Below are 25,880 nucleotides of genomic sequence, written 5' to 3' on the forward strand. Positions count from 1 at the left end.
GATTTCAGTGAAATATGAAAATCGGTGTTGGGATGAGATCGGAAGCATGAAAACAATGGGAAAGAGGGTTGGGTTGAAAACGGCGAGAAGAGGATGTTATAAGTTTACAAATTGGGTCCAAAAACTTCAATCTATAGTGGGCTTATAATTACAATCCATTATATTCCAACCTCCCAAATAGGTATTTAGTATATACTTAAAATTAATCAGTGCTTTGAAACCTCTTTTATTATTATTATTAAAATTGGTTAAATAATAATAACATTCTAGGTATGAAAAATCACAATCAATTCGTTCCTATTAGTTGTATAATGTGTAATGTTCTTGTCATATATATATAAGGGATGACAGATATATCAGATAATTGGTATTTGGAGGGTTAATGCTCGAAGTGGACATTAACATACCATGTATTTGGAGGGTCGTCTCTAATAATTGGTATCAGAGTCATATCTTGACTTGACAATGTCATTAGAATCATCTAGTGTTGGACAGAGAAGTCGAAGTTAAGAGCCTCTAAAAGATGTAGTCATGACAATATCTATATGTAGTTGAGTTTTCAGATAGACAACGTGCTCAAGCATAATTGGATGGTCCTTTGTTCGAGTAAATGATTGTTGGAAATGCAATCAAAGTCTCACATTGGCTATATGAGAGGACGATCGTGGAATGCAATGAAAGACAACTATCTCCAATAACACGAGACATTTTGGGTGAAGCAAAAGAAAATGAGAGGTTATTACAAAATTTAATATTATAACTCAAGTGTGAAGATATGTGGAGGTTTCTTGTCCTTGACATATACTAATAGATACTACTATGTTCTAAGAAAATTAACCATATATTAACAACATAGGTTGTTTTTAAAATTTATCAAAAATACTTCACTAAAATTGACAAGTACTACTTCCCAAATCGACATGTTCTATTAACTCAAATTTCTCATAATCCTAGTCTTTTACTACCATCCAACATGACAATTAAATTGATTGAATTATAACCACAAACAAAGAAATAATCTTTTATTGTATATATTAAAAAAATTGACGTCTAATGCTTAGTGTTCTAAAAGTCATATGTCATTCTTCCATCTTCCCTCGTGTCATTTTTCGTGTTGTCCATGTGTCTTATATTCTTAGTGTCCATGTAATTCCACTGCTTACTTGTCATTTTGTCTATAAATAGTGGATCGTGTGGATATTGAATGCATGCACATTGGTGAGAAAATCTATTTCATTATTCCACTATGAATTTCCATATTATCCTATTTGTTTCTTTTCTAAATTTTAAGTATTTATTTTATATATTTAATATTATTATATTATACTATATTGTATCAGTTTTCATGTTTCCGTCGTGCCTCGTTTCGCTCCTCAATTTCACAACACGTTATCGGCACGAGTTTTTGCCGTTTCCTCCGCTAAAGGTAGTTCCTAAAGATAGATCTTTTTTTCTCTTTAATATAATTATTAAATTAAATATTATTTTGCATGTTTGGCATCTATTAAATTTATGATATAAATAAAATATTTTGTGATATTGTTACCTTGGCAAACCTTACAAAACTAGAATTCATAGCCCTTGTGATATTGTTACCTTGACATTAATGACAATAATTATTTGTCATGGGGGTTTGATGCTAAGATACATTTGGACGCCATGAATCTTGGAGATATAATTAAAGAAGAAAATACAACGACCGGTCAAGAAAAAGTAAAAGTCATGATTTTTCTTCGTCATCCTCTTCACACATGATTAAAGATAGAATATTTAACCATAAAAGATCCTTGCATCTTGTGGAAGAATTTGAAGGAAATATATGATCATCAGAAAAAAGTTATTCTTTCTAAAGCTCGTTATGAATAGATGCATTTGAGGCTCCATGATTTTAAATCAGCAAATGATTATAATTTTGCATTATTTAAAATTGTTGTTATGTGGAGAGAAAATTACTGATGCGGATATGTTGGAGAAGACATTTTATACTTTTTATGTCTCGAATATGCTCTTGTAACAACAAAATCAAGAGAAGGATTTTAAAAAATATTATAACCTCATCTCATATTTTCTTGTGGCTTAACAAATTAATGAGTTGTTGATGATAAACTATGGACCCAACCAATTGGAGCGACATCATTCCATGAAGTGAATACTGTGAATTTTAACAATAATCATGGTCGTGGTCGTGGTCGAGATTGTAACCATGGCAGATGAAGAAATAATTATTATTTTCGTGGTGATCGTTATAATCGTCCAAATTCTTTTAAAAAAATGATAATAAATTATGAACATAAAGAAAATGCTCCACAAAATAAAAATTCAAAAGGTGATGAATAAATATGCTTCTGATATGATGTGACTGGACATCGGTCATGTATTTGTCGTACATCAAAATATTTTGTTGACTTGTATCAATGTTCTCTGGAGGGACAAAAAAGAAAATTGTGGAAGCAACATTTTCTACTAGTATAGTGATATATTTGACCCATCCAATATGACAAATTTGGATGTGGCAGACTTCTTTAAATATTCTGAAGAGAGAATTGGCGCCATCAATGGGATAACAAGCGCTTCTTTTGATTTGATGAATATCTAAAATTAATGTTTTTTTTAGGTTAAACTTTTGTATTTCAAGGAATTAATCTGTTTAATGAAGACCCATGAATAGTTTTCATATATTGAACAAGTAAAAAATGAGGAATGAAAATCTATGTCTGGCAGACTGTGCAACTACGCATACAATACTTACAAGTAATATCTCTCCAAACTGACAATAATGTAAGCAAGACCCAATACAATATCAGGACTTGCAACTTTAAATGGAAGGTTTTGAAAAAACAAATATTATTTTACCAATATAAACAAAATTTACAATTAATAATGCATTGTTCTTTAGTCAATCAAAGAGAAATCTACTAAATTTTAAAGATATACGTTGCAGTGGTTATCATATTGAGACTGATAGAGAATAATATGGAGTATCTTTATATTATATCGACTGTCCTACATGAAAGATGTATATTGAAAAAATCGTCTGTTTTATCTTTTGAATTATATTATACTCATATACTAGTAATTGAAACATATGTAACAATAAACTTGAAGTTCATGAATCCATATATATTTATAATTTGACGTGACCAATTGGGACATCCAAAGTCTATAATGATGAAAATAATTATTGAGAGTTTACATGGACATTCATTGAAGAGCCATGAGATTTTTCAATCTAGTGAATTATCATATGATGCTTGCTCTTAAGTCAAATTAATAATTAGACCATCCAACTAACGTGGGAATCGAATCACTTGTATTTTTAAAACGAATTCATGCTGATAAATGTAGACCTATTAGCTGATAGAGAAGACCACTTATCTATTTTATGGTATTAATAAACGCATCTAATAGATGGTCACATTTGTGCTTATTATCAAGTCGAAACCTTGCATTTTTAAGATTAGTTGTTCAAATAATTAAGTCAAGAGCACAATTTACTGATTATACAATTAAGACCATTCTTCTTGATAATGTTGGTGAAATTACACTACAAGTTTTTGATAATTATTGTATGTTAGTTGGGATAAGTGTTGAATATCATGTAGATCATGTTCATACACAAAATGGTTTAACATAATCATTTATAAAACATTTGGAATTAATTGCTAGACCATTAATTATGAGACTAAGCTTTCTACGTCTGTATGGGTTGCATGTTGAGTCACTTGTACGCATTAGGCAAACAGTTTATCATAAGCACTCGTCATTACAATTAGCTCATGGTTATGAGCAAAATATTTCCCATTTTAGAATGTTTGGATATGCAATATATGTTCCAATTGCTCCATCACAACGTACTAAGATGCGTGCTGAGGTTACGAATATATGTTGGATTTGATTCCCCATCGATTATTAAATATCTCGAACCCCTGATGGTGATGTATCTACTCGATTTGCTGATTGTCATTTTAATAAGATAAATTTCTAACATTGAGGGAGGAATTAAGAAGTTTGAAAATCAATTTACATGGAATGCATCATGATTGTCTCATTTAGATCCCCATACAAATAAATATGTACTTAAGTTAAAAAAATAATTCTTTTACAATATAGCAAATTAATTATCAGATGCATTTATAGATGTGAGGAAAGTAACTAAATCACATATACCAGTTGCAAACGTTCAACCAAAAATTGATATCCTAACACAACAAGTTGTCATTAATGACTATATGGCACACTAAAAGCGTGATAGACCAGTAGGTTCCAAAGATAAAAATGATCAAAAAAGAAAAATCGACAATGGTAAAAACAAAACTTGGTTGAGGATGTAAACATTCATGAAGAAACCCTAGACATGACTGCTAGTAGAATTTCGAAGAACGTGAAATACCTAAAGATAATAATGTGATTTCAATAAACTATGTTATGACATGAAAAGTATAGAATCGAACTAATGTAGCTATTGACAACATTTTTAATGTTACTATTGATATTATATCTGAAAAATGAGGATATGAACCAAAATCTGTTGAAGAATGTCGAAATAGAAAATATTGACTTTGGTGGAAATAAACAATTGAGGCATAATTAAACTCATTTTCAGAATGTCCAATTTTTTTTTACTACCAGTCTTAAAACTAGAAGGTGTCAAACTTGTGGGACACAAATGAGTATTTGTGAGAAAAAGGAAATGAAAACAACGAGGCTGTTAGATATGAAACAAGACTAGTTACACAAGGTTTTTTTTCCCCCACAAATAACTAGTATTGATTATGAGGAGACATGCTCTCAAGTGTTTTATGCAATTACGCTGAGATTTTTAATTGGTCTGACTGTGTATGAATGTAGGATTGTATCAACAGTAGCGAAAGCACAATAATCATCTAAGCACTCAAATTCACTAATTTTGGCAAAATATAAAGCATGTTTTTGCAGAAACAAGTGAGTTTCAAGACATACCTCTTGTAGAACTTCTTCAAAGCTCCTCCACCAGTTGCTGTCTTCTCCAAATCTCGTTGTAGACCACCTCAAAATCTTCCCCACTATTCTCTTGGTACTCTAGATTGAGTTGTGGAACTCAAAACAAGCTTGAATCAATGGTAGAAGGAGAAATGCTCACTGCATAAAACTAGCTGAAGAACTCTTTCTTCAAACCCAATTTTCTCTCAAAATCTCTATTGATTGCATGTCCGATTTTCACTCCAATATCTTCATTATATTGCAGAGCAACATGCAAAGAGAAAGTTGCATGAGTTACAGCTCATGCTTGGAGAAGACAAGGTCAAGATATTGCTTCATGTGTGAGCTACTTAGGTGATGGATAATGGAAAAACCTTTTTTTTTTTTTTTTTTTTTTTTTTTCCATTTTGTGTGTTTTTTGTTTTTACTTTTCCAATTTTATCTAAAATCAAAATTTTATTTTATAAGATCTATATTGATTTTTAAAAAATGAAAAAAATTAATTAATTTAATATCAAATATTAAATTAATTTTAACACATATCCATCTCTATCTATTTAAATCATATTTAAATATATAAATTTTTCTATTCCGCTTAATTCTAAAATTAAACATATAATTACTGATTCCCTTAATTCTAATTTGAACGTTTCAAATTAACTTATCACGCTATTCTAGAACTAGTCAGTTACAAGCTAGTAGGGGGACCTCGCGGACCTACAGATCATGGGCTCCAACGATTCGAGATTAATTAGCTAAGCTTATTAGACAAAATTAATCCCCATTCGTTAACTAATGGGTCACTCCATTAAAGCCCATAGTTGCATTCCTCTCACTGTAGATATATTACGTCCACATGATTTAACCAGCAAGTCGACCCTTCACACGTTGTTCGTAATAACGACTGGGTCAAATATCTGTTTTACCCCCGAGATTACGTCTTATTTCTCAAGTCTCTAATGATCCTCTAATGAACAACTGGTTTGTGATCCAATAACTAAACTAAACTCTCTTAGCTCAGTGAGAGGGTGAGGCCCATTGTTCAATACCTGGATTCAGTACTTGAGAGAACAACCTTTCTCCTATCCCTAAATCGGGTAGGTGTGAACTCCGTCTTGCACCCTATGTCCCCAACTATCTATCCGGTCTTACCTTTAAAATGGGAGTCTTATTGAGCCAGCGCTGTTGAGCCAACCCTCAACTATGCAAATCTAAGGGCAATCCCGAATAAATGGGAATTCATAGTTAACTCAGGATTAAGATCGAGTACCTAGGTCATCTTGGTGAAATAGCAGTCTTAAACAGTAAACGACACTATAAAGTAATAATGACTTATTTCTTGGTCTTGGTCTTATGCAAACTCATTGCATAGAACGCATAGAACGTCTTCACTTCTCATGTCATAACATGTACGAATTAGGATCACGTCGTATGTAGCACTTTACAACTCTTTGTAATACTTACAGAGTAGGCCGCATCTAATGGTGTTACCAAAATAAGGTACCCGACCTCATTCATGTACCATAGATCAATTTGACTATTTACTCGAACCCGATCCACTCTTATGTCTCCACATAAAGTTCAAGTAATCATACAATAGTCATGGGTCTTAGTTTAATGGATTAAAATTTCGTACAATTTATGAAATGAATAATAAATATATTGATTATAGAAAATGTTTATTATTTTACAAATTGCGAGTTTTTAGGACATAAAACCCAACAATTAAAATTTTGACATGCATCTTATGGACGTCGTCACAACATACTTATATAGATCTATTGATAATGACATTTATATGATAATTTCAGAAGATTTCAAGATACATGTAATATGTAAATCAATATCCCACGAACTGTATTCAATAAAATTACAAAGATTACTATATGGATTGAAATAATCAAGACGAATATGATACAATCATTTGAGTGTATATTTGTTGAAAGAATAATATCAAATAATCCAATATATTAATGTGTTTTTTATAAAGAAATCACGGTCAGGGTTTGCTATTATAACTGTATATGTTAATAACTTAAATATAATTGAAACTTATGAAGAGTTTTCAAACACAATAAAATATCGTAGGAAATAATTTGAGATGAAATATTTCATAAAAATAATTTTTTTTTCTTGGCTTGAAAATTGAATATTTAGCTTATGGGATATTTGTTCATCAGTCAACTTATATGAGAAAAATCTAAAAAAGATTCTATGTGGACAAAGCCCATCCATTAAACATTCCGATGAAAGTTCGTTTACTGGATGTAAATAATCATATATTTCAACCTCAAGATGATACTAAAGAATTTTTTGGTCCTTAAGTACCATGTACCATATATTCGTGCAATGAGTGCACTTATATATCTCGTTAATAATATAGTACCATATATTGCATTTTCAATAAATTTATTAACTATATATAGTTTTTCTCCAATAAAAAAAACACTGGAATGAGATTAAACATATATTCCGTTATTTTTTAGGAACGACTGATATGAGTTTGTTTTATTCAAACAAATTAAAATTTGAGTTAGTTGATTATGCGAATTCTGGATATTTATTTGATCCACAAAAAGTTGGATCTCGAACATGTTGTTTAGTCACATATGGAGGAACTGTTATATCCCGATGACCAGTAAAACAAATCATAATAGCCACTTAATCAAATCATGTTGAAATTCTTGCAATTCACGAGGCTAGTCGAGAATGTGTATGACTGAGATCAATGACTCGCGCATTCGTGAAATACGTGGCTCGTCTTCTAGTATAAATCTTGCAACAATATTATATGAAGACAACACAACATGTCCAACTCAAATAAAATTTGGATATATTAAAGGATATAGAAAAGAATAGCATATTTTCACCAAAGTTTTTCTACACTCACGATCTCAAAGAAAATGATGGCATCATTATAAATAAATTTATTCGAAGAATAACTTGGCCGACTTATTTATAAAGGCATTGCCTACCGCAACTTTTAAAAAATTGGTGCACAAAATTGGAATGCAGCGATTCAGAGATCTCATGCGATGTTTCCACGAGGGGAGAAAATATATTGTATTATTCTATAAATCTTAAATTATATAAAATATATACAATTTATCCTTCACTAAGATTTTTTTCCTATTGGTTTTTGTTTTCAGTAAGGTTTTAACAAGACATATTTCATATATATAATGGGCATCAAAGAGGGAGTATTATATATACCACAAAAATAAATGCCTAATTTTTAATATCCTAAAAGCCATTTGTCATTCTTTCATCTCCTTTGTGTCATTAATATTCATATTGTCCATGTATATTTTAATTATATATCCTTAACGTCCATGTAATTTCACTATTTACTTGCCATTTTGCTTATAAATAGTGACATTACGTGAATGCATGCACATTGATGAGAAAATCCATTTCATGATCGGAATTTCAATATTATCCTATTTATTTATTTTCTAAATTTTGATTATTTATGTGATATTTAATATTATATTATATTATATTATATTATTTCAACTTTCGTATTTCCGTGTGCCTGCTACGTTCTTAATTTCACATCTTAGGACATTTTTTCCATTCAGCAGTCGACATGTCGTTTCGGGGGTTCCATGTATATTCTCAACCAATCAAATCAATTGGGCCTTGTCACTCAAAACCCTAGCTTCTTTTATTACAAATATCCCCGCTCTTACTTATGCGCTCCTCAAAGTCTTGATTCAGTCAAACATTCCATCAAAAACCCTATCAAAACCCTTTCTCTCTGTTTCGGCTTCTTCGACCTCAGTGTCTCACTGTCCGAAGCCGAGCGGCACGTTGAAGCAGGGCGCTGTTCTACGAAAATGCCGCTTGGAGATAGAGCTGGTGACAAGAGCGAGTCTCGCTATTGTGGCGTCGAGACTGAATTTGATGACGACGTGCCTCAGCTCCTGCTCTCAAATCTCTCTTCTGCTGGATTTGATTTTGTCGTCGCTCCTCTGGTTTGTATTATTCCACTTTGTTCTCGTTTCATTTCGGTTTTTCCTGCTGGAAATGATGTTCTGACCTTAACTAGCTGAGAAATGACGTTCGACGATTGTTGTATTTCTTTTGCGTTTTGAATGTGTGCTTTTCCTCTTCGTGACCAAGAAGATCGTTATTTGTTTGTTTCATTGAATGAAAATGGAGAACGATTGTTGAATTTCCATTTCGTCGTTGTTTTACACTGTTTCTTGTTATTACGGTGGCTAATTAGCCAGTCACACATCGGCTAAGCAGCTGTATGTTTTGTGTGAATGGTCAGTAAGCTCACCTAGAGCAACGTTGTTTGACAGCCGTTATAGTGAAGGTAGATCGTGTAGTTTCACTTTAAGGCTGTCAAAGTACATGTCTTAAACCATGTAGAAGTGTATGGCTGAACGCACAGTGGTAATCTGCTTCAATAATAAAAGAAGGATAATATATTTGTCACAGTTCATTAGTGGATTGCAAATTATTGTTGTGTTTGATAATTGATGCCATTTCCTTGATTGTTATATTCCTTTACTTCTATTTACTAGAATGACACAGAGTTCGAATCGTCATATAGCTCCGGAACTGTAAAATTTGTCATCTGCATGCCACACCTTAGGTTGTAGATGTTTGGATTTTATAGTATTGTTATATCTATTAGAAAATAATCCAATTATCAATGTAGTTTGTTTGATTCTCCTCATCTGTTATGGTGGCCAATTAGCTAGTCACACATCAGCTCATAGCTGTCTTTTTCTTGTGTGAATGGTCAGTAAGCTCACCTATAACAATATTATTAATGGTCCGTGCAGTGAAGATAGATCATATAATTTTCGCACTTGGGCTGTTAAATACATTTTGACGAATGCTTTTTTAACAAACTCTATTGGGATGACCAGTTAATTTTGTGGATTGTCAAACTTGTAATGTAGTTACGGGACGGCTCGTGAGGATATTTTGATTGAATAATTTCATAAAACTGGAACAATAAAATTTTTCATCTGCATGCCACATCTTAGGCTGTAGATATTTAGATTTTATAGCATTGTTATAACTTTTAGAAAATGATCCATTCATCAATGTAGTTTATTTGATTTTCCTCACCTGTTGAACGTATGGTGGCCAATTAGCTAGTCACACATCAGCTAATAGCTGTCTTTCTTTTTGTGTGAATGGTCAGTAAGCTCACCTATAACAATATTTATTAATGGTCCGTGACTCCATGCAGTGAAGATAGACCATGTAATTTTCACACTTGGGCTGTTACAACATTTTGATGAGTGGTTTTTAACAAATTGTTGGAATGTCTAGTTAATTTTACGGATTGTCAAACTTGTAGAGTAGTGGCTTGTGAGGATATTTTGATTGCATAATTTCATAAAACTGGTATTTGGTTAAATATTGCTTCAGATGGATCCATCCTATCGACCAAGCTTGATGCAGAAAAAAAATGGTGGTTCTGCCGTTCTCCCATTTGCTGGATCGGACTTGGTTTTAAGCCCAGCTCAGTGGAGCAGCCACGTTGTTGGTATTCTCTTTTAATAATTATTCTTCGATTGCCTGATTACATTCTGGTCTATTAACCTTATTGTAGCATAGGGTAGTCATATCTGTAATGTTTTATTTATTCATTTTATATGCCCCAGGAAAAATTAGTTCTTGGATCGACTTAGATTCTGAAGATGATATTCTACGAATTGATTCTGAGACAACTCTAAAGCAAGAGATTGCATGGGCTTCTCATCTCTCTCTGCAGGTGTATATTGTTCTACTTTGACAGTCCAATTGCTTTTCTTACACAATAGTTTACTCCAAGATGAATTTATATGCAGTCATACTCCTCGTACTTATGTTTTATCTTTCAAAGTATATGCCTAGCGGTGTCTTCATCATCTCTTGATCTCCTTTCTTTCTTAACTCTCTCATCTTTGAAGCATTTACTGGTCTGTCAGCTATATAATTTCTCAATGCAGGAGGTGCATTAAAAATAATTAAACTTCCATCTAAACAGTTAAGAGCTGATTTACTGCAGGCATGCCTTCTTCCAGCACCTAAGGGAACATCATATGCTAATTATGCAAGGTGTGTCCATCAGATTTTGCAGGGCCTTAATAATATGCAGGTGATACTCTTAATTATCATTAAATGATCAATACTTTTCTTACTTCTGTATGTTTTTACCAAGGTTTTGAAACTGTTCTAATTGATACTTTTCTAAAGTTGTGGCTCAGGATACCTCTGGTGAAGGTTGATGATGATTCTACAGATGTGAAGTCTGATCATTTGGTAAGTATATTTGAATTATGCTTGCATCTTTCTCGTGATGCCATCTTGATGGGAAAGGGATTTAAATTCGTACAAGATTAGATTCCCTGCTTGGGGATGCAGAGTAGTGTTGAGCACAAAAATCATTGATTTCTGCATTTTCTGACAAGTGATTGATTAAAGGGCAAAAATATCCGCATTTATTTCTTTGATAAAGTATCAGTGTATGGCTATTTGTGATTTTCTCAGGTGGAAAATTATTTTTTCCCTTCCATGCTCGAGTGTTTATGATGTTCATGTAAACATTGCTAATATCAATCTTTTGTGGCAGGTTGATTCTTGGAATTTGTGGAACTCATTTCGTCTACTTTGCGAGCACCACAGTCAGTTATCAATTGCACTTGACGTTTTGTAGGTGCTCAAATTTGTGGTGGATTGTTTTGTTTCATACTTGAGTTACTATTTATCATATGATGTTGAAGTTGCCATTTTCTGATCATTAGAAGTACGTTGCCTTCACCAAATGCGCTTGGACGATGGTTTGGGGAGTCTGTCAGAGCGGCCATATTTAGTACTGATGTAACTATATTGATTATGTTCTCAAGATTGAACCTATACCTTTGATTTCCTGGATTCTGAAGGAGGCATTCGATCTATTTTCTCAGTGTTTCTTGACAAATTCACGGGGATATCCATGCCTGTCGAAGCGGCACCAGAAGTTGATTACGGGACTTTTCAATCATTCCATTCAGGTATCTTCAACCTCTTCCATCGCTACACTATCTGATTTCATTCAATTTAGTTTTCCAAAAACTTCATCTCACTCTCACCTTGCTTTTTGTTAGTATCAATATAGCACTGTTACATCGGTTTGCAACAATCGTGTTACGATGAATAATTGTGTTTTGTTAGTGCAGTATTTTTACATTGGCTCGGCTGCATTGTTTGTTGGCTAACATTGATTCATCTGTCCTCTTCAGGTAGTTTTATCTGGGAAACCATTGCACAATGTTTCAAGGGGATCTGCAGATTCGTCTACTGGTCTGAACAAAAATCCTTCAGGTGGTATCCATTTGTCATTCATTACATGCTTTTGCTGCCTTGCATTTCTCTTTCACCTAGCCGAAGATGAATGTGTGTTGTTAATCATGGTCCATATGGTCTGATAGTTTTGTTTTTTTTTTTGCTTGCTTGCTTCCGACGTTTAGGTGTACAATCTCATCCGTTGAGGTGCTATTTAGATTATATTGCTTTTCTTTACCAGAGAATGGACCCACTTCCTGAGCAAGAACGAATTGAGGTAGCTTCTACTTGCTCTTTTTCAATCCCTCTGTTTCTCTCTTAGACACAAACGAACACTCATACAAAGACTGTCCACATGTTTGTAAATTGTACATCCTCAAGCAAAATTAAATGGTAATTAAGCTTGTTTTCAAATTCCAATTAGTTTCATTCCTTTGACACCCATTTCTCCCACATTTCAGCTGGGATACAGGGACTACTTACAGGCCCCTCTCCAAGTAAGTTTTTCTAGGCATCATAACATGTGCTGTATCATTACTCGTTGCACACTCCTGACATATCTTGTTTATTGTGCCAATTCATGTTAATGTTGTCATTAATTTGTTGCAAATCTTTCTCTGATTTTATTTCAGCCTCTTATGGATAACCTAGAGTCTCAAACTTATGAAACTTTTGAGAAAGATGCAGTCAAATACATTCAGGTATTGCTCCCAACTAATTTCCTTCCTCTCTCTTGTAACCCGCTTGTTATTTATCAGAGTGTCTGTAGTTCATAGAATTTATAATAGATCGGTGTTGCTTGTTTATGCTACTCAATTCTTGTTTTCCTTTGGAGAATTGCGATCTTATAATGACATGGTCCAATCTATTTATCTAAATTTTCATTTTGTTATTATAATCATTACTTTTTACTTGTAATGATGATTGAATTTGGATAATCATGTTGTTTCCTTTCATGGGGCTTTCCATGGGACCTTTTAATGCACATTTTATTCTCTAATTAATATCAAACAAAGCAAACACCTATTATTTATAATATGTTTAAATATATGCACAGCCATAGAATGCTTGTAGTTACCTTGATATGATGATTGGTGAATTGATGTTTTTTATTAGATCTGTTTTCGAGGTCTAGTTTACTATAGGCAGACTTATTAAGGTTATTATTGGCACTTTTCCATTTCTTCTAGTGATTTGAGAGAGAAGTGGTCAATGACTAGGGTTAGATAACAATTAAATTTTTTGTTATTATTATATGTATTTTGTTTTAACTCTTTGCTTAAATTTTGTTAGTACCAACGAGCAATTGTTAAAGCTTTAAAAGATAGGGTGCCAGATGAGAAGGCATCTTCAATAACAACAGTGAGTAGCCTCCAGCTTTTCTGTTTTCACAAAAATTGTAGAAAAGTTCAATAATTTGGTTTTGTCTTACCATTCGTTTTTGTTGAGTTTTGCTTTTAAGAATGAGTTGAGACTTGAAGGTTATGTGTAATCTTTATTTATTTAATTATTTGTTATTATTTTTATTTGTGGAAAGGTATTGATGGTCGTAGGCGCAGGTCGTGGACCTCTTGTTAGGGCTGCATTGCAGGTTCCTTTCCTCACTTGGAGAACTGGATTTCCCTTTAACTTTCTTGTTTCTTATTTTAAACCCTGGTTAATTTGTGTAGGCTGGAGAAGAAACGGGTCGCAAACTGAAAGTTTATGCTGTGGAGAAAAATCCCAATGCAGTTGTCACGCTTCATGTGAGATTCTATACCAGTTCTGTTCATTAATAGGGAAAATTGATAGTAAACGTATGTGCTTGATGTGGTGGTTTATGTACAAGCTTGCTCTTACCAAGTGTTGGCAAATTCTCCCCCCTCTGGTGGAAGGGTAGACTTAACCTTTCTGGGTGAACAACATGTCACTTTGTCACAATTTTGCAGTTCTTATCTGCATTTAAGAATGTTTAGTTTATTAAATGTGACATACACCATTTATTGCAACTTGGCACATTTAAGATAATTGATTGCTTGCTTGTTTTCATTTACATTTTTACATGTTTTGATCTGTTCAGTTATATGAAACAAAGGAGTCACGAGGCCTATTTACTTGTATGTCATTATTTTATTAAGGAACATCAATGAATATATTGAAACAAGGAAATCGTTGCTTGAATAACATTAAGTAGGCGTGAGCAAGTGAACCTTCCGTCAGTGATTACAGCTTTCCCTATCCAATTTGCATTCCTTTAATAAGAGTTTTTCAACCAACGAAGATAGCTTCAGTTAATACTCTTAGAGAGCTAGTACATTAATCATGATCTCGTAAATATATGTTCAGCAACTACTTGGCCTGAAGTCAAAATCCTGACAGATGGAGAATTTTCTTCACACCTATTGGACTCTTGAAAGCTGCCCAACTATCATTCTCGCAAGTCCTAATTAGATTTGAAGAATTACCTCTAGAGTCTGAATACATTTCCATATGAAGGTCTCTTCATCTAGGATCTCTATTAGGCTATGGAATTGGATCTCATTGTGTGGATATCTCTAGGACCACTGATCTTAAGGATGCTCTAAAAATCTATGTTTTCAATCTTCAATTTGTTTCCATTTGATTAACAATGCTCTGGGTTATGATTATCTTTGTGCTTGGTGCTTGGTTGTCGGTTTTCTTTAGCATAATCATCTCTCTTGGATTGGGAAGATGACTTTATGTTTTTTTTATTTTTTATAACCTTTTTTTTTTTTTTCTTTTTCAGAGTTTGGTTAAAATGGAAGGTTGGGAAAAGATTGTTACCATAATTTCTTGCGACATGCGTTACTGGGATGCTTCAGAGCAGGCTGACATTTTGGTACGTAAGTATCTGTTATGATCAATCATTTGTCTCCTGTGCTACACTTGTTAATATCTTCCTCACGTCCACTGTATTTTCAGGTCAGTGAGTTGCTGGGCTCTTTTGGTGACAACGAACTATCTCCTGAGTGTCTTGATGGTGCCCAAAGATTTTTAAAACAGGATGGCATTTCAATACCTTCTTCGTAAGCGATTTTTCTTATTTTTTGTGATTTTGACGGTCATAAACATTAACTGGCTGGCCAGATGTTTAAAACATTATTTCGAATGTTTGCATTGGAGATCTTTGCGGTGATTGTGCTTGCATAGAATAGCAAGAATTTCAGGATATAGTGGTTCCATTTATGAACAACACGTTATTCTATGGTGTTCTTTGTATTCTATGCTCGACTTCTTGGACAACTGATTGTCCTCAAGTAGAATCCCTCTTATGTTTTAACTCAAATGGAACACTAGAGATATAGAATGTTACACTGCACATTATAGACACCAAGTGTCGTATCATAATAGCTTTCAGGTTTCTTTCATAGGTGGGTGGCTAATGGGCCTCACGTTTTAAAATTTTATTTTAGATATCTTTGGATGCTATTTTAGGCCATAACTGTTACTTACAGAGTTGATTGGTGGAATGTGTCAGGTACACGAGTTTCATCCAACCAATTACAGCCTCCAAGCTATACAATGATGTATGTATTACCGTATTAGGTCCAGATGCCATAATTTAATTCTATATAGCGGAGAGTATTAATTTATGGTGGTAATGTTGTGCAGGTTAAGGCACATAAAGATTTGTCCCACTTTGAAACTGCGTATGTTGTCAAACTGCACAATGTGGCAAGACTCTCGCCTCCTCAGCCTGTAAGTACCTCCTCCCATACAACTGTTTTTGTTGCCAGTTTCATGAATTGAAAGTATCACAACCTCTGAATTTGCACGTGTAATGCTGTTGCATTATGTGCATCTAAGTATTATGTGCTTTTCCCCATTACGAGTCAATTGTGTTTGTCGATATAATTAGTTAATATTCCATTCCAAGTATGATTATTAGGATTAAGTGGTAAAAATTTGTCCGTGATTTATCTTAATATTTTATTGGTTAAAATAATATTTTGGTCGTCATCTTTCTAATGTCTCTGTATTATCTAATGTCCAATTTTAGTCTCTATACTTCCAATGAATCTCGAATTTAGTCTCTCAAAGTTAATTTTTTGGGCCAGATGCAAGTATGATGGTGGTTGTTATTACACCCTCAAATTTTCTATTTTAAAAATTGGGCCCTAAAACTTACACCATAGTTGTAGAAATTGTACCTCCAAATGATAAAAATGGAACCCTCATACTTATATAATTATTACAATTTCTATAATCATGTAAGTTTGAGTGTCCAATTTTAACTCTCTTATTAGTTTGAGGGGTTCGATTTTTTCAATTGAAAGTTTGAGGGTGTATTTTTCTCGGTTAAGTAATAACAATATTTTTCTTGTAAGATAATAAATTTTTTTTGAAACAAATCAACCATAATATTTAATATTCATTAGAACTATGAGGACTACAATTGGACATTTGAAAATGCAGGGACTGTAATTAAACTAGCCTCAATCTAGAGATCAAAGTAGTATTTTAATCTATTATACAAAGCTGATTTGATTTACTCGTGGTTCACAATTTTGAATGATATCCAAACTGATTTTGCCCACTGTGGCTCACGTTGCTGCTATTATTGAACAGGCTTTTACCTTTACTCACCCAAACCGGACACCTGAACAAAGCAATCAGCGATATAAGAAGCTCGTATTCGAGATACCGAACGATACCGGTGCAGCCCTAGTTCACGGTATGTAGCAGCAGCTATATTCCCTTTGTATTCTTCATTTAGAAACAAATCTCAATCAATATATTCAGTGAATGAATTCTTTCATGGTTCTACTAAGAACACGTTGCTAAATCTACCAAATTGTTCGGACAATTTTAGACCATTATCTTATTTGAAAGCACAAAAGCCTCGGTAATTTTGCTTGAATCTACCCATTGGCGTTTCATCTTAGAATAACTCTGCTACGATTTTACTTTAGATAATTAGCTAATGAAGAACATGTATGAACTTTTGTAACAATTTCATCATGGAAGCTTTTCAACAATTTCATCTATTTCCATTTTGGCTGATATTTTTGCACTCAACTTGTTAAGGTTTTGCTGGCTATTTTGATGCGATATTATACGACGACGTACATTTGGGCATTGAACCATCAACAGCAACACCAAATATGTTCAGTTGGTATAGTGAATACTTATTTTTGGTCCCATTTATAATATGTTATTATTAGAATTCTTAGTGCACACATTTAATTATCCTCAAATTAAGATTTTATTATTAAATCTTGAATTATTGTTTATCCAGGTTCGCTATATTTTTCCCATTAAGGACTCCAATGTGCGTGCGACCTGGTTCTCCGGTAGAAGTACATTTTTGGCGTTGTTGTAGTCCTAACAAGGTGAGTTTATTCAATGAATTATATATAACATATGATTTTTTTTCCTCTCATGCATTCAATGAATTATATATAACATATGAAATTGATCAAAATTTAAAAACAAATGGCATTGGAGCTTTTAATGTTTTGACGCAAACAAAATTATTCAATGCTTAATTAATACATTTTTGGTCTGTAGGTTTTGGTGCTAGTTTCTATTTAGTTCCTAAGTTTTTAATTGTTACAAATTTAGTCTTCTAAGTTTCAAAATGTCACAATTTTATTCTTGAAATTTGAGATTTGTTTCAATTTGGTTTTCAGATTTTATATTTTAACCTCAATTTTTCATTAGATGATGCTTTGTTTCAATCCATTGAAATCAATTTCTATCAATTAATTAAAAAATTACACAGTGAAATTTTAAATTTAATTTTAAAAATGATAAAATAGTGAAACTTGATTAATTATAATTCTTTTTAACGAATTTTTAATTTATTAATATAAATCAACGACGGAAAGTGAGTATTTAATTAAAAATCGAGGTTAAAAGTGTAAATTTTGGAACATGAGGCCAAATAGAAGCAAAATTTGGAGGATTTTCAAAAATAGATTAATAGATGAAACTATTTGCTCAAAATAACAAAATTTTAATCTTGTTTGATGAAAGTTGATTAATATCTATCAGCGTCTGTTGGTGACAGAAGTGGATAGAGGTCTATCGTTGTTGAAAGTCTATTAATGCTATTAGTGTTTCTTTTGCTATTTTTTTTTATAAATAATTTGACATTTTTTCTCTCTGAAAATTTCTTTTAAAATTCAAATATCAGGGGGCATTTTAAAATCTAGGAACTAAATTAAAATCACATTCAAAACTTAAGAACTAAATCTAGATATTAAATAGAAACTAGATCCAAAATTTAAGAACCAAAAAGATATTTTTCTTAGATTAAATAGTATTTATTTTTGTGTGGAAACTTTATCTCTTGAAATTTATGAGCATGAGTTTATGATGATATTTTACATTTTTTTTGGTCAAAATTTAATGGGTGTATTAGTGAAACTTGACTTGAGAGAAAATTACAACAGTTTAGTTTAGAATTCACTTTGATGATATTGGAAGTTAGATTCTAAATTGGTTTATTGATCTTTTCCTCTAAACATTAAAAAGTTTCTTTTGAAAGAGAGAAAAAAAAAACCTCACTTTCAGCTTTGTCAAATCAATACTTTTTAAAATTCATGAATTAAATTAAAAAAAAAAAAAGTTTTATTCATTGTATAAAAGAAGAATTAATACAAAAAAAAAAAAAAAGGAACTAGTAACTTACACAAATAGTTAATTAGTGTGAGGTGTGTTGTTGTACACAGGTTTGGTACGAGTGGTGTGTAACATCTCCTTACCAATCTCCGCTACATAACGGTAACGGTCGTTCATATTGGGTCGGCCTATAAAGAAATAGAAAGAAAATACTCGAGTTCTCATCTGTGGCTATGTGGTAATATAGTAATTTCCTCTTTCGAAATACACATATTATAACTCTTTTTTGTGTCCTTTTAGAATGTCGACTCTTTGCCAAATGCAAAATTACGCGTTGCTTGTCTTAGCAGAGCAGAATTGTAGGATGATATGTAGTTTTAATGTAGAATAAGTTTTATATCGACACCTAAGCATGAATGTTTTTCGATCTTACTACTAGATCATTTTTTTAGTGAATGTACATTTATAAAATCACATTTTTCCATTTCTAAAGCTATCTTCCATTACTTTTAGCTGTTTAAATGTATGTTCTTCAAGATTATATGAACTCATTTCCTTAGGAATTTTATAAACTTTTCTTTTGGTAAGTTCTTTTTTTTCCTTGAATTTGAATAATTCTATTTTCAAAATATGACACACAACCTTTTAAAACACCGAACAAATGGCGATCAATAAAAGTGGAACCAATTATTTCCAAATAAATAAAATCAACTTCTAAATCTCTAAAATTCAATTCAATAATTAAATCTAAACTCTCCTTAAATTAAAATTTAGTTTCCAAATCCTTAATGAAGTAAATTTTAAAATTGAACTATCCTTGTACAATAATTCAATTTAACTTCAAATCTCAAAATAACTTCTAAATATTTCAAGATAAAATATTAATTACCTAAAAAATTTGGATGTCACAAAATCTCAAGAATATTTTGTTTTGAGTCTATGAGGCAGAGACATGGATATAGATATACTACTACAATACAAAATACGTCAAATAGTCGATGAAATAGAAAAATGACTTATATTGATTAGAGAAAAAAATATGAAAAATAAATGAAGAACTTCGTTGAATTTTTGAAGATATTCAAACAAGTTATATTTGGTAGATTTTGTGAGAACTTAAATGTAAAGGTACATATTAGATGATTCTAGAGTTTTATCTTTTATTTATTTATTTTCCTTATAAGTTTGAACTCAAATAGTGAGCTTTTTAAGTAATCTGCCTGGTTTTAGATTGAAATATATGCTTATATTTTCTTTTAAAAAAATAAGCACAAAATAGATACGTCAAATCACATATTAAATATGTATTTGAGAAGTATCTAAAAATATCGATATCTGATACATATTTGATACAGATTCTTTGTCTCACATGAAGTATCTCTACTTTAGAGCGATAATATTGATTCTTAAATGTGTTACTTCGATTTTTGATTTGACAAAAACAAAATGGATGATTAAAGTATAAACACTTACATGATGTAAATTAATTCATATTTGGGAGCAATTGGAATTTTATTAAATCATTTTTGTCATGTTTAAAATCATTTCAAAATATGCATATAATCACTAAGAATTAATTTTACATTTTAAAATGTAAATTTCATATCATCAATTTTGAATGATTAAAAACATGTTTAAAAATGATTTTGATAATGACACGAGTGACTTCAACTATTTTAGATTCACTTTCAAACATGTCCATAATATACCTGCATAGATTTAAATTAATACAACTAGAAGTGTAAATGGATGATATTTTCCCTAAAGAGTTATTGATTGAAACTTAGGAAATGAGTTTATAAACTACAAACAAAATAATGGGTTATTAAAAGCAGCCTTATTTTTTTTAACTTGTCTAGGTGCTAAAACTTTTTAAGCGAATGTAAAAATAAATGCATTGTTTTTAAAGATGGAATAAACTAAAACCAAAATAGTTCTATACAAACAAAATCCTATTTAAAAAATAAAAAATAAAAATAAAAATGAACAGCAAAATAAAGATGAAACGAAGATCGTATGATCCTCTTCACATTCTTAAATAATAAACAGTTTTGAAAAGAACTGAAACAAAATCCAGATAAAATGAAATTAGCAGTTCATGAAGAGGACATGGAATTATAGCATTGTATATGGTACTAACCTTGCAGTGTGCTCCCAATCATACTTTGTTATAGAATACTTCATTGGTTTTCCATCAGCACATGACATTTTTTTTTTGAATCACCCTGAGCTTAGCACTTCTAGAACGTCGATTCAATCTCTCTTCCTCTTCCGATGGAGTAATCGGTCTTTTCGTGAGGACTGTACCTTTTGAACCAATAACAGTTTGCTTAATCCATCCTTCATTTTCTTCAACAATCTTTGTGATGTCTTCTTCATGTTCATCTCCTTGTGTTTTGGGGTTAATGATGTCCAGAAATGTTTGTTTCACAACCCTATCCTCCAAACTGTGGAAGGAGATGACTGCAAGCCGACCGCCGGGAGCGAGGCAGTCGAAACATGTATACAAGGTGTCTTCTAATACATTCAGTTCATCATTAACAGCAATCCTCAGAGCTTGGAATACCCTGGTTGCTGTCTTTATCCAACCTTGTCTTCCGCCTGTTTCCATTAAATTTTATTATGCATACCAAATTAAGAAAATGATCTTTCAACTTGTTTTCAAGTACTCAGATAATTTAGGCTCTATTCGGTAATTATTTGTTTTTCAAAAATTAAATTTATAAACCCCACTTCCATCTATTAGTTTATATGTTTTGTTGTCTACATTCAAAGAGCGTAAAGCCAAAATTTGAAAAAGTAGTTTTCAAAAATTTGTTTTTGTTTTTGTCAATTGACCGAAGAATCCAAAATGTCTACGACAGAAATATAAATCAACCAATAAAAAATTGAGAGAAAACAAAAACGATTATCAAAAAGCTAGAACCAAATGATTACTAAACAATGATTTAATGATGCACTAGCCAAATAAATTTTAATGAACAAATTTCAATAAATAAATAATCTCAGTCGTCCGACCCTATTAGTTAACGATTTTGTTTTTTGTTTTTAATTTTTGAAATTCAGGCTTGTTCCCTGCCCATTTTCCTAATATAATTTTCATCGGTCTCGAAGAAACACTTGAATTCCTAGATAAATGCTAAAAACAAAAAGTTTTTAAAAACTATTTGTTTAGTTTTCACATCTTAACATGGTTTTTGAAAACATGGGAACAAAACATATGAAAACTAATACAGTGTTGAAAAGCGTAATTTTCAAAAACAAAAAATCAAAAAATTATCAGCGGGTTTCAATTCTGTGGATGATATGATATGAAATAAAAAAAAAATACGGAGAAAAAGAAAGTGCTTATAATCAATAGGAGAGACAATCATGATGATATCACATGGAACATAATAAACAAAGATGGATGTGGTTCAGATCAAAAGCAAAAAAGATGAATTTAAAATCAAGGAGCAGTGGTTACCTTTTAACCCTAGAGTGGATTTCCGGATAAGATCAACTAATTCAGCGGTCGAATGCAACCCACCCTGTGATCGAGCTTTTACGATTTTATTCTGGAGAGAATACCAGTTGCTTTCTTCTCCATAAACCCGTAATATACGGCCCACTTCTATTTCCGGCCAACTGTTTAAAATGTCCTCTGCTTTTAGACTTGCCTGCCATAAACCTGTTTCAATCAGTAGGGAAGCCACATAAATAATTAACCCATAAATTTCTGCATTAAACCTATAAATCTTTCAACTGGGTGAAGAAATTTCAATAACGTTACTAATAGATCAAAATTAAGTTGTTTTTAAATATAAGTTATAATATCATTTTAGTTCGTGTACTAAATCTTAAATTTAATCCCTAATTGTTAACTTTTATCGAAATTGATTATCAAGTAAGAAAATACAATATGTGAATATGCTTCAAAAATTTATAGGGAAAATGGTGATAGATGATAAAAAGTTTGTGAAAAAATCAACAATAATAAACTATCAGTAAGGACTAAATTTAAAAATTTTGTTGAAAGTACATAAACTGATATGAAATAATTTGGAATTTCCAAAGTACTTGGACCAAAATTATATGGTCCTTTTTCCTTTTTCATTTATGGCTTCTTTCCCCTTCTTTTTGAGAATGGGTGGTGGCCTGGTAACAGTATGGAGAACGTTTCATTCAGCTATGAAGAGAGAACAGAGGACAATATACGAAAGGAAGTCAGTAATCTGCAGGGGGTCTAACAGACAGTTATATAATCATTCTTTGGAATCTTATCCAACAAAAGGGGAAAAAAAAGGACATTCTTTGGTAACTCAATCTAGCATAGAAATACATGTGTAACAGAAAAAACAACTTTTAGAGACTATTTGGGGAGTCTAAATGTAATCAAGATTATTGAGAATCTGAAAGATATTGGAATGTATGAGGAATCAAGGGCGAAATGGAAATGGAATCGTGAAGCGTGAAAACAGTGGAAAAGAGGGTTGGGTTAAAAACAGTGGAACGTAAGGAGTTTGGTAGTATAATTTGGGCCCTATATACTCAATCCAAATATAAGTTTTAGATTGCATTACATTACAAATCCATTCCATTACAGTCCCCCAAATAGCCCCTTAATACAGCATGTGTTTTCCCATCATCAAGAGTGAAATCAAATAATCAGTTTAGCAACTATGAAGGAAAAGGGAAGAGAACAGCTCATAGTTGCTTTGGTTAATTAAGAGCTCATCAAACGTAAACAATTGAATAGTTAGAAACAGATTCAGACGTTATTTACTAATTCATTAAAGTAGTTTGTACCTGAGGATCCATTCGCATATCAAGAGGTCCATCACCAAGGACCCCAAATCCTCTTTCAGGATCGTCCACCTAAGCAGACAGGAAAAATGCCAAATTTCAGGCTGTTAAAAAGTTACATTGTGTATGAGAAATTAAACGACATAACTGACAGCATGAAAAAAAGAGGTGTGAGATATAAGCTATGTCTGTCCATGAGATGAATCAATAGGGCATCTATAGCATTACGGCCACGGGATTGAGAATCATAGAAACATAACTTTGTTAAATGTTATCATGATTTTCCCTGTAAAGAAAATGGACCATACCACTCATCACTTTGGACCCCAACAGTAATAATAAATAACGGCACCTGATTATTTCTCTATGTTTGTCATAGCTGTCAAGAATATTACTTGTCTACTATTAATAGAAATCTTATGATCTTCTCCTAACTAGTGTGCAGTACCCTTATACTGTATTGTTATGTTGAGCATTCTATTTTTGCCTTGTATTTCATTAGTACCTTAAATGGATTAACATACAGTTTACTCTCTCCTTCACTGAGTTGAGTATTTTAAATATTAATGGATTTCCTTTCACAAACCTGCATGGATGACATTCCCAAATCCATCAAAATTCCATCAACTCCAGGATCTAAAGGTTTCTCATCTGAATCAGCCAGTAGTGATTTCACATATTTAAAGTTCTTCAGAACTATATATGCTTTCAAATCAGAATCCTCACTGAATAAAGCACTAATCCGATCTTGAGCCTTGTCTAGTGCAATTGGATCGACATCCATTCCCATGTAAAATTTTAACTCTGCATGAGCTTGAATTATCTGTTTTCCAGGACACAAAATCAGAATTGGACATCATGAAAAAGAAAACTCGACTCGAACAGAAAATCGCAAGAGAGCTGTATTATCAACACCACGTCATGTGCCAAAAGTCACACTCATTCCACATTTTCATGCAACAACATCAAATGAAAGACTAGACACGAGTTAATCCACAATTCCTCTTTCGAAACAAGAGAATAGAAATAATCACATAGATAAGATCAATCGCTTGAATAGCCACATGTAGCTCCATATAGAACACAATATAGAATTCAATATTCAAATCAGCACATAATATACTGCTCACTGATCAAAGTTTTCGATTGAAGATTGGATGAGCATCTAGTCCGGCTGTAGATACACACAAATAATAATATAATTCGAAAATTTGACGAGCAGGCACAGAACTACTTCAAGAACTATAGTCATAATAAAACATTTTAGAACAATAATTGAAAACATAAAAAAAATGCACCGAATCAATCATTAACGATGAATAAAACAAGAAGGAAAACATATTAAGATAGAGACTAACCGCTGAGGAATGCCCACCGGCACCGACGGTGCAATCTACAAAGGAGCGTAGCGGCCTTCCAGATGAACCAGAGAATACGTCCAATACTTCCGCAAGCATCACCGGGATGTGAGCCGCGGTGTCGCCCACCTGGATAGCGTTCTCATCAAACTTCTTAGTGGACCGAGTCCTCCTTTTCTCCTTCACCAAAGCTAACTTCGAAGATAAAGAAGAAGATTCCGATGATTTCGAAACGGAGGTACTCGCCTTGAGATTCTTCGAATTCTTCTTCTTCTCCTTCTTTGCCTTGTTCTTAACATCAGCAGCGGTAGCAATGGAACAGCAGCGGAAAATTCTCACCGGCGGAGTAGTACAGGTGAATAAAGAATGCTGAAAACGGAGAGATTGCGACGGAGAATAAGAAAACAACGAGAACTTCGCCATTGATGATCTAAATGCCATTTCCCACAGCTCCGATTGCATCAGAAGAACAGAGAATGAGATTGTTGAATCTGTAAAGTGGTGAAATCCTGAAGCTCGAATGGAGAATTCTTCGGCATTGTCTGAAAATGGAGGGAAATTGGGAAATTCACATTTCTGAGCCCTAATTGCCCGATTCGACAGACTTATGACTTATCGTCATTTTATCCCCGCCAAAATAAAAGTAGTAATAATAAAATAAATTTATTTATTTATCCTTAAAAAATTAGATAGTAATTGAAATAAAAATAAGATATAAATCTCATTTTCGTTCCTTAACCTTGAATAACTTTTTGTTTTGGTATTTAACTTTTAAAAATATATGTTTTATTCTTTGAACTTTGAATATTATTTTATTTTGATCCCTAAACTTTTAAATTTTAGTCTTCGAACTTTTATTTTGGTACATGCTATGTTAAGATTTGATTAACTCTTTAACAAATGGTGAGGTGATTTGTATTTTTTTATATGGCTACC

General features: G+C 32.4%; 2 protein-coding genes across 3 annotated transcripts; one reads left to right on the forward strand and one right to left on the reverse strand.

Annotated features, from left to right (window-relative positions):
• Positions 1-8,609: 8,609 nt before the first annotated feature.
• On the forward strand, positions 8,610-19,293 carry SKB1 (SHK1 binding protein 1). Of its 2 annotated transcripts, none has more exons than XM_039044341.2 (23): positions 8,610-8,936; positions 10,357-10,474; positions 10,593-10,702; positions 10,979-11,068; positions 11,167-11,232; positions 11,543-11,622; positions 11,715-11,790; positions 11,877-11,963; positions 12,192-12,273; positions 12,420-12,511; positions 12,696-12,731; positions 12,867-12,935; positions 13,528-13,596; positions 13,772-13,825; positions 13,905-13,979; positions 14,981-15,073; positions 15,157-15,260; positions 15,713-15,761; positions 15,847-15,933; positions 16,804-16,909; positions 17,263-17,350; positions 17,474-17,567; positions 18,912-19,293. In XM_039044341.2, the coding sequence occupies exons 1-23, from the start codon at positions 8,799-8,801 to the stop codon at positions 18,993-18,995; spliced, it is 1,947 nt and encodes a 648-aa protein (XP_038900269.1). In that variant the 5' UTR covers positions 8,610-8,798; the 3' UTR covers positions 18,996-19,293. The 2 variants fall into 2 exon arrangements, with proteins under 2 accessions (XP_038900269.1, XP_038900270.1); XM_039044342.2 differs by having other exon boundaries at positions 8,662-8,936; positions 11,718-11,790.
• A 1,377-nt stretch (positions 19,294-20,670) lies between these two features.
• LOC120084447 (mraW methylase family protein) lies at positions 20,671-25,589 on the reverse strand. The gene is made up of 5 exons (XM_039040227.2): positions 24,945-25,589; positions 24,173-24,409; positions 23,590-23,658; positions 22,268-22,460; positions 20,671-21,402 (listed from the first exon to the last, which is right to left on the reverse strand). Exons 1-5 carry the CDS (start codon positions 25,404-25,406, stop codon positions 20,996-20,998), a joined length of 1,368 nt encoding a protein of 455 aa, XP_038896155.1. The 5' UTR covers positions 25,407-25,589; the 3' UTR covers positions 20,671-20,995.
• Between the last annotated feature and the right edge of the window lie 291 nt (positions 25,590-25,880).

The sequence above is a fragment of the Benincasa hispida genome, chromosome 9 (assembly GCF_027475165.1).
Source record: "Benincasa hispida cultivar pf3 chromosome 9, pf3_genome.v1.1, whole genome shotgun sequence".
Lineage (NCBI taxonomy): Eukaryota > Viridiplantae > Streptophyta > Magnoliopsida > Cucurbitales > Cucurbitaceae > Benincasa > Benincasa hispida.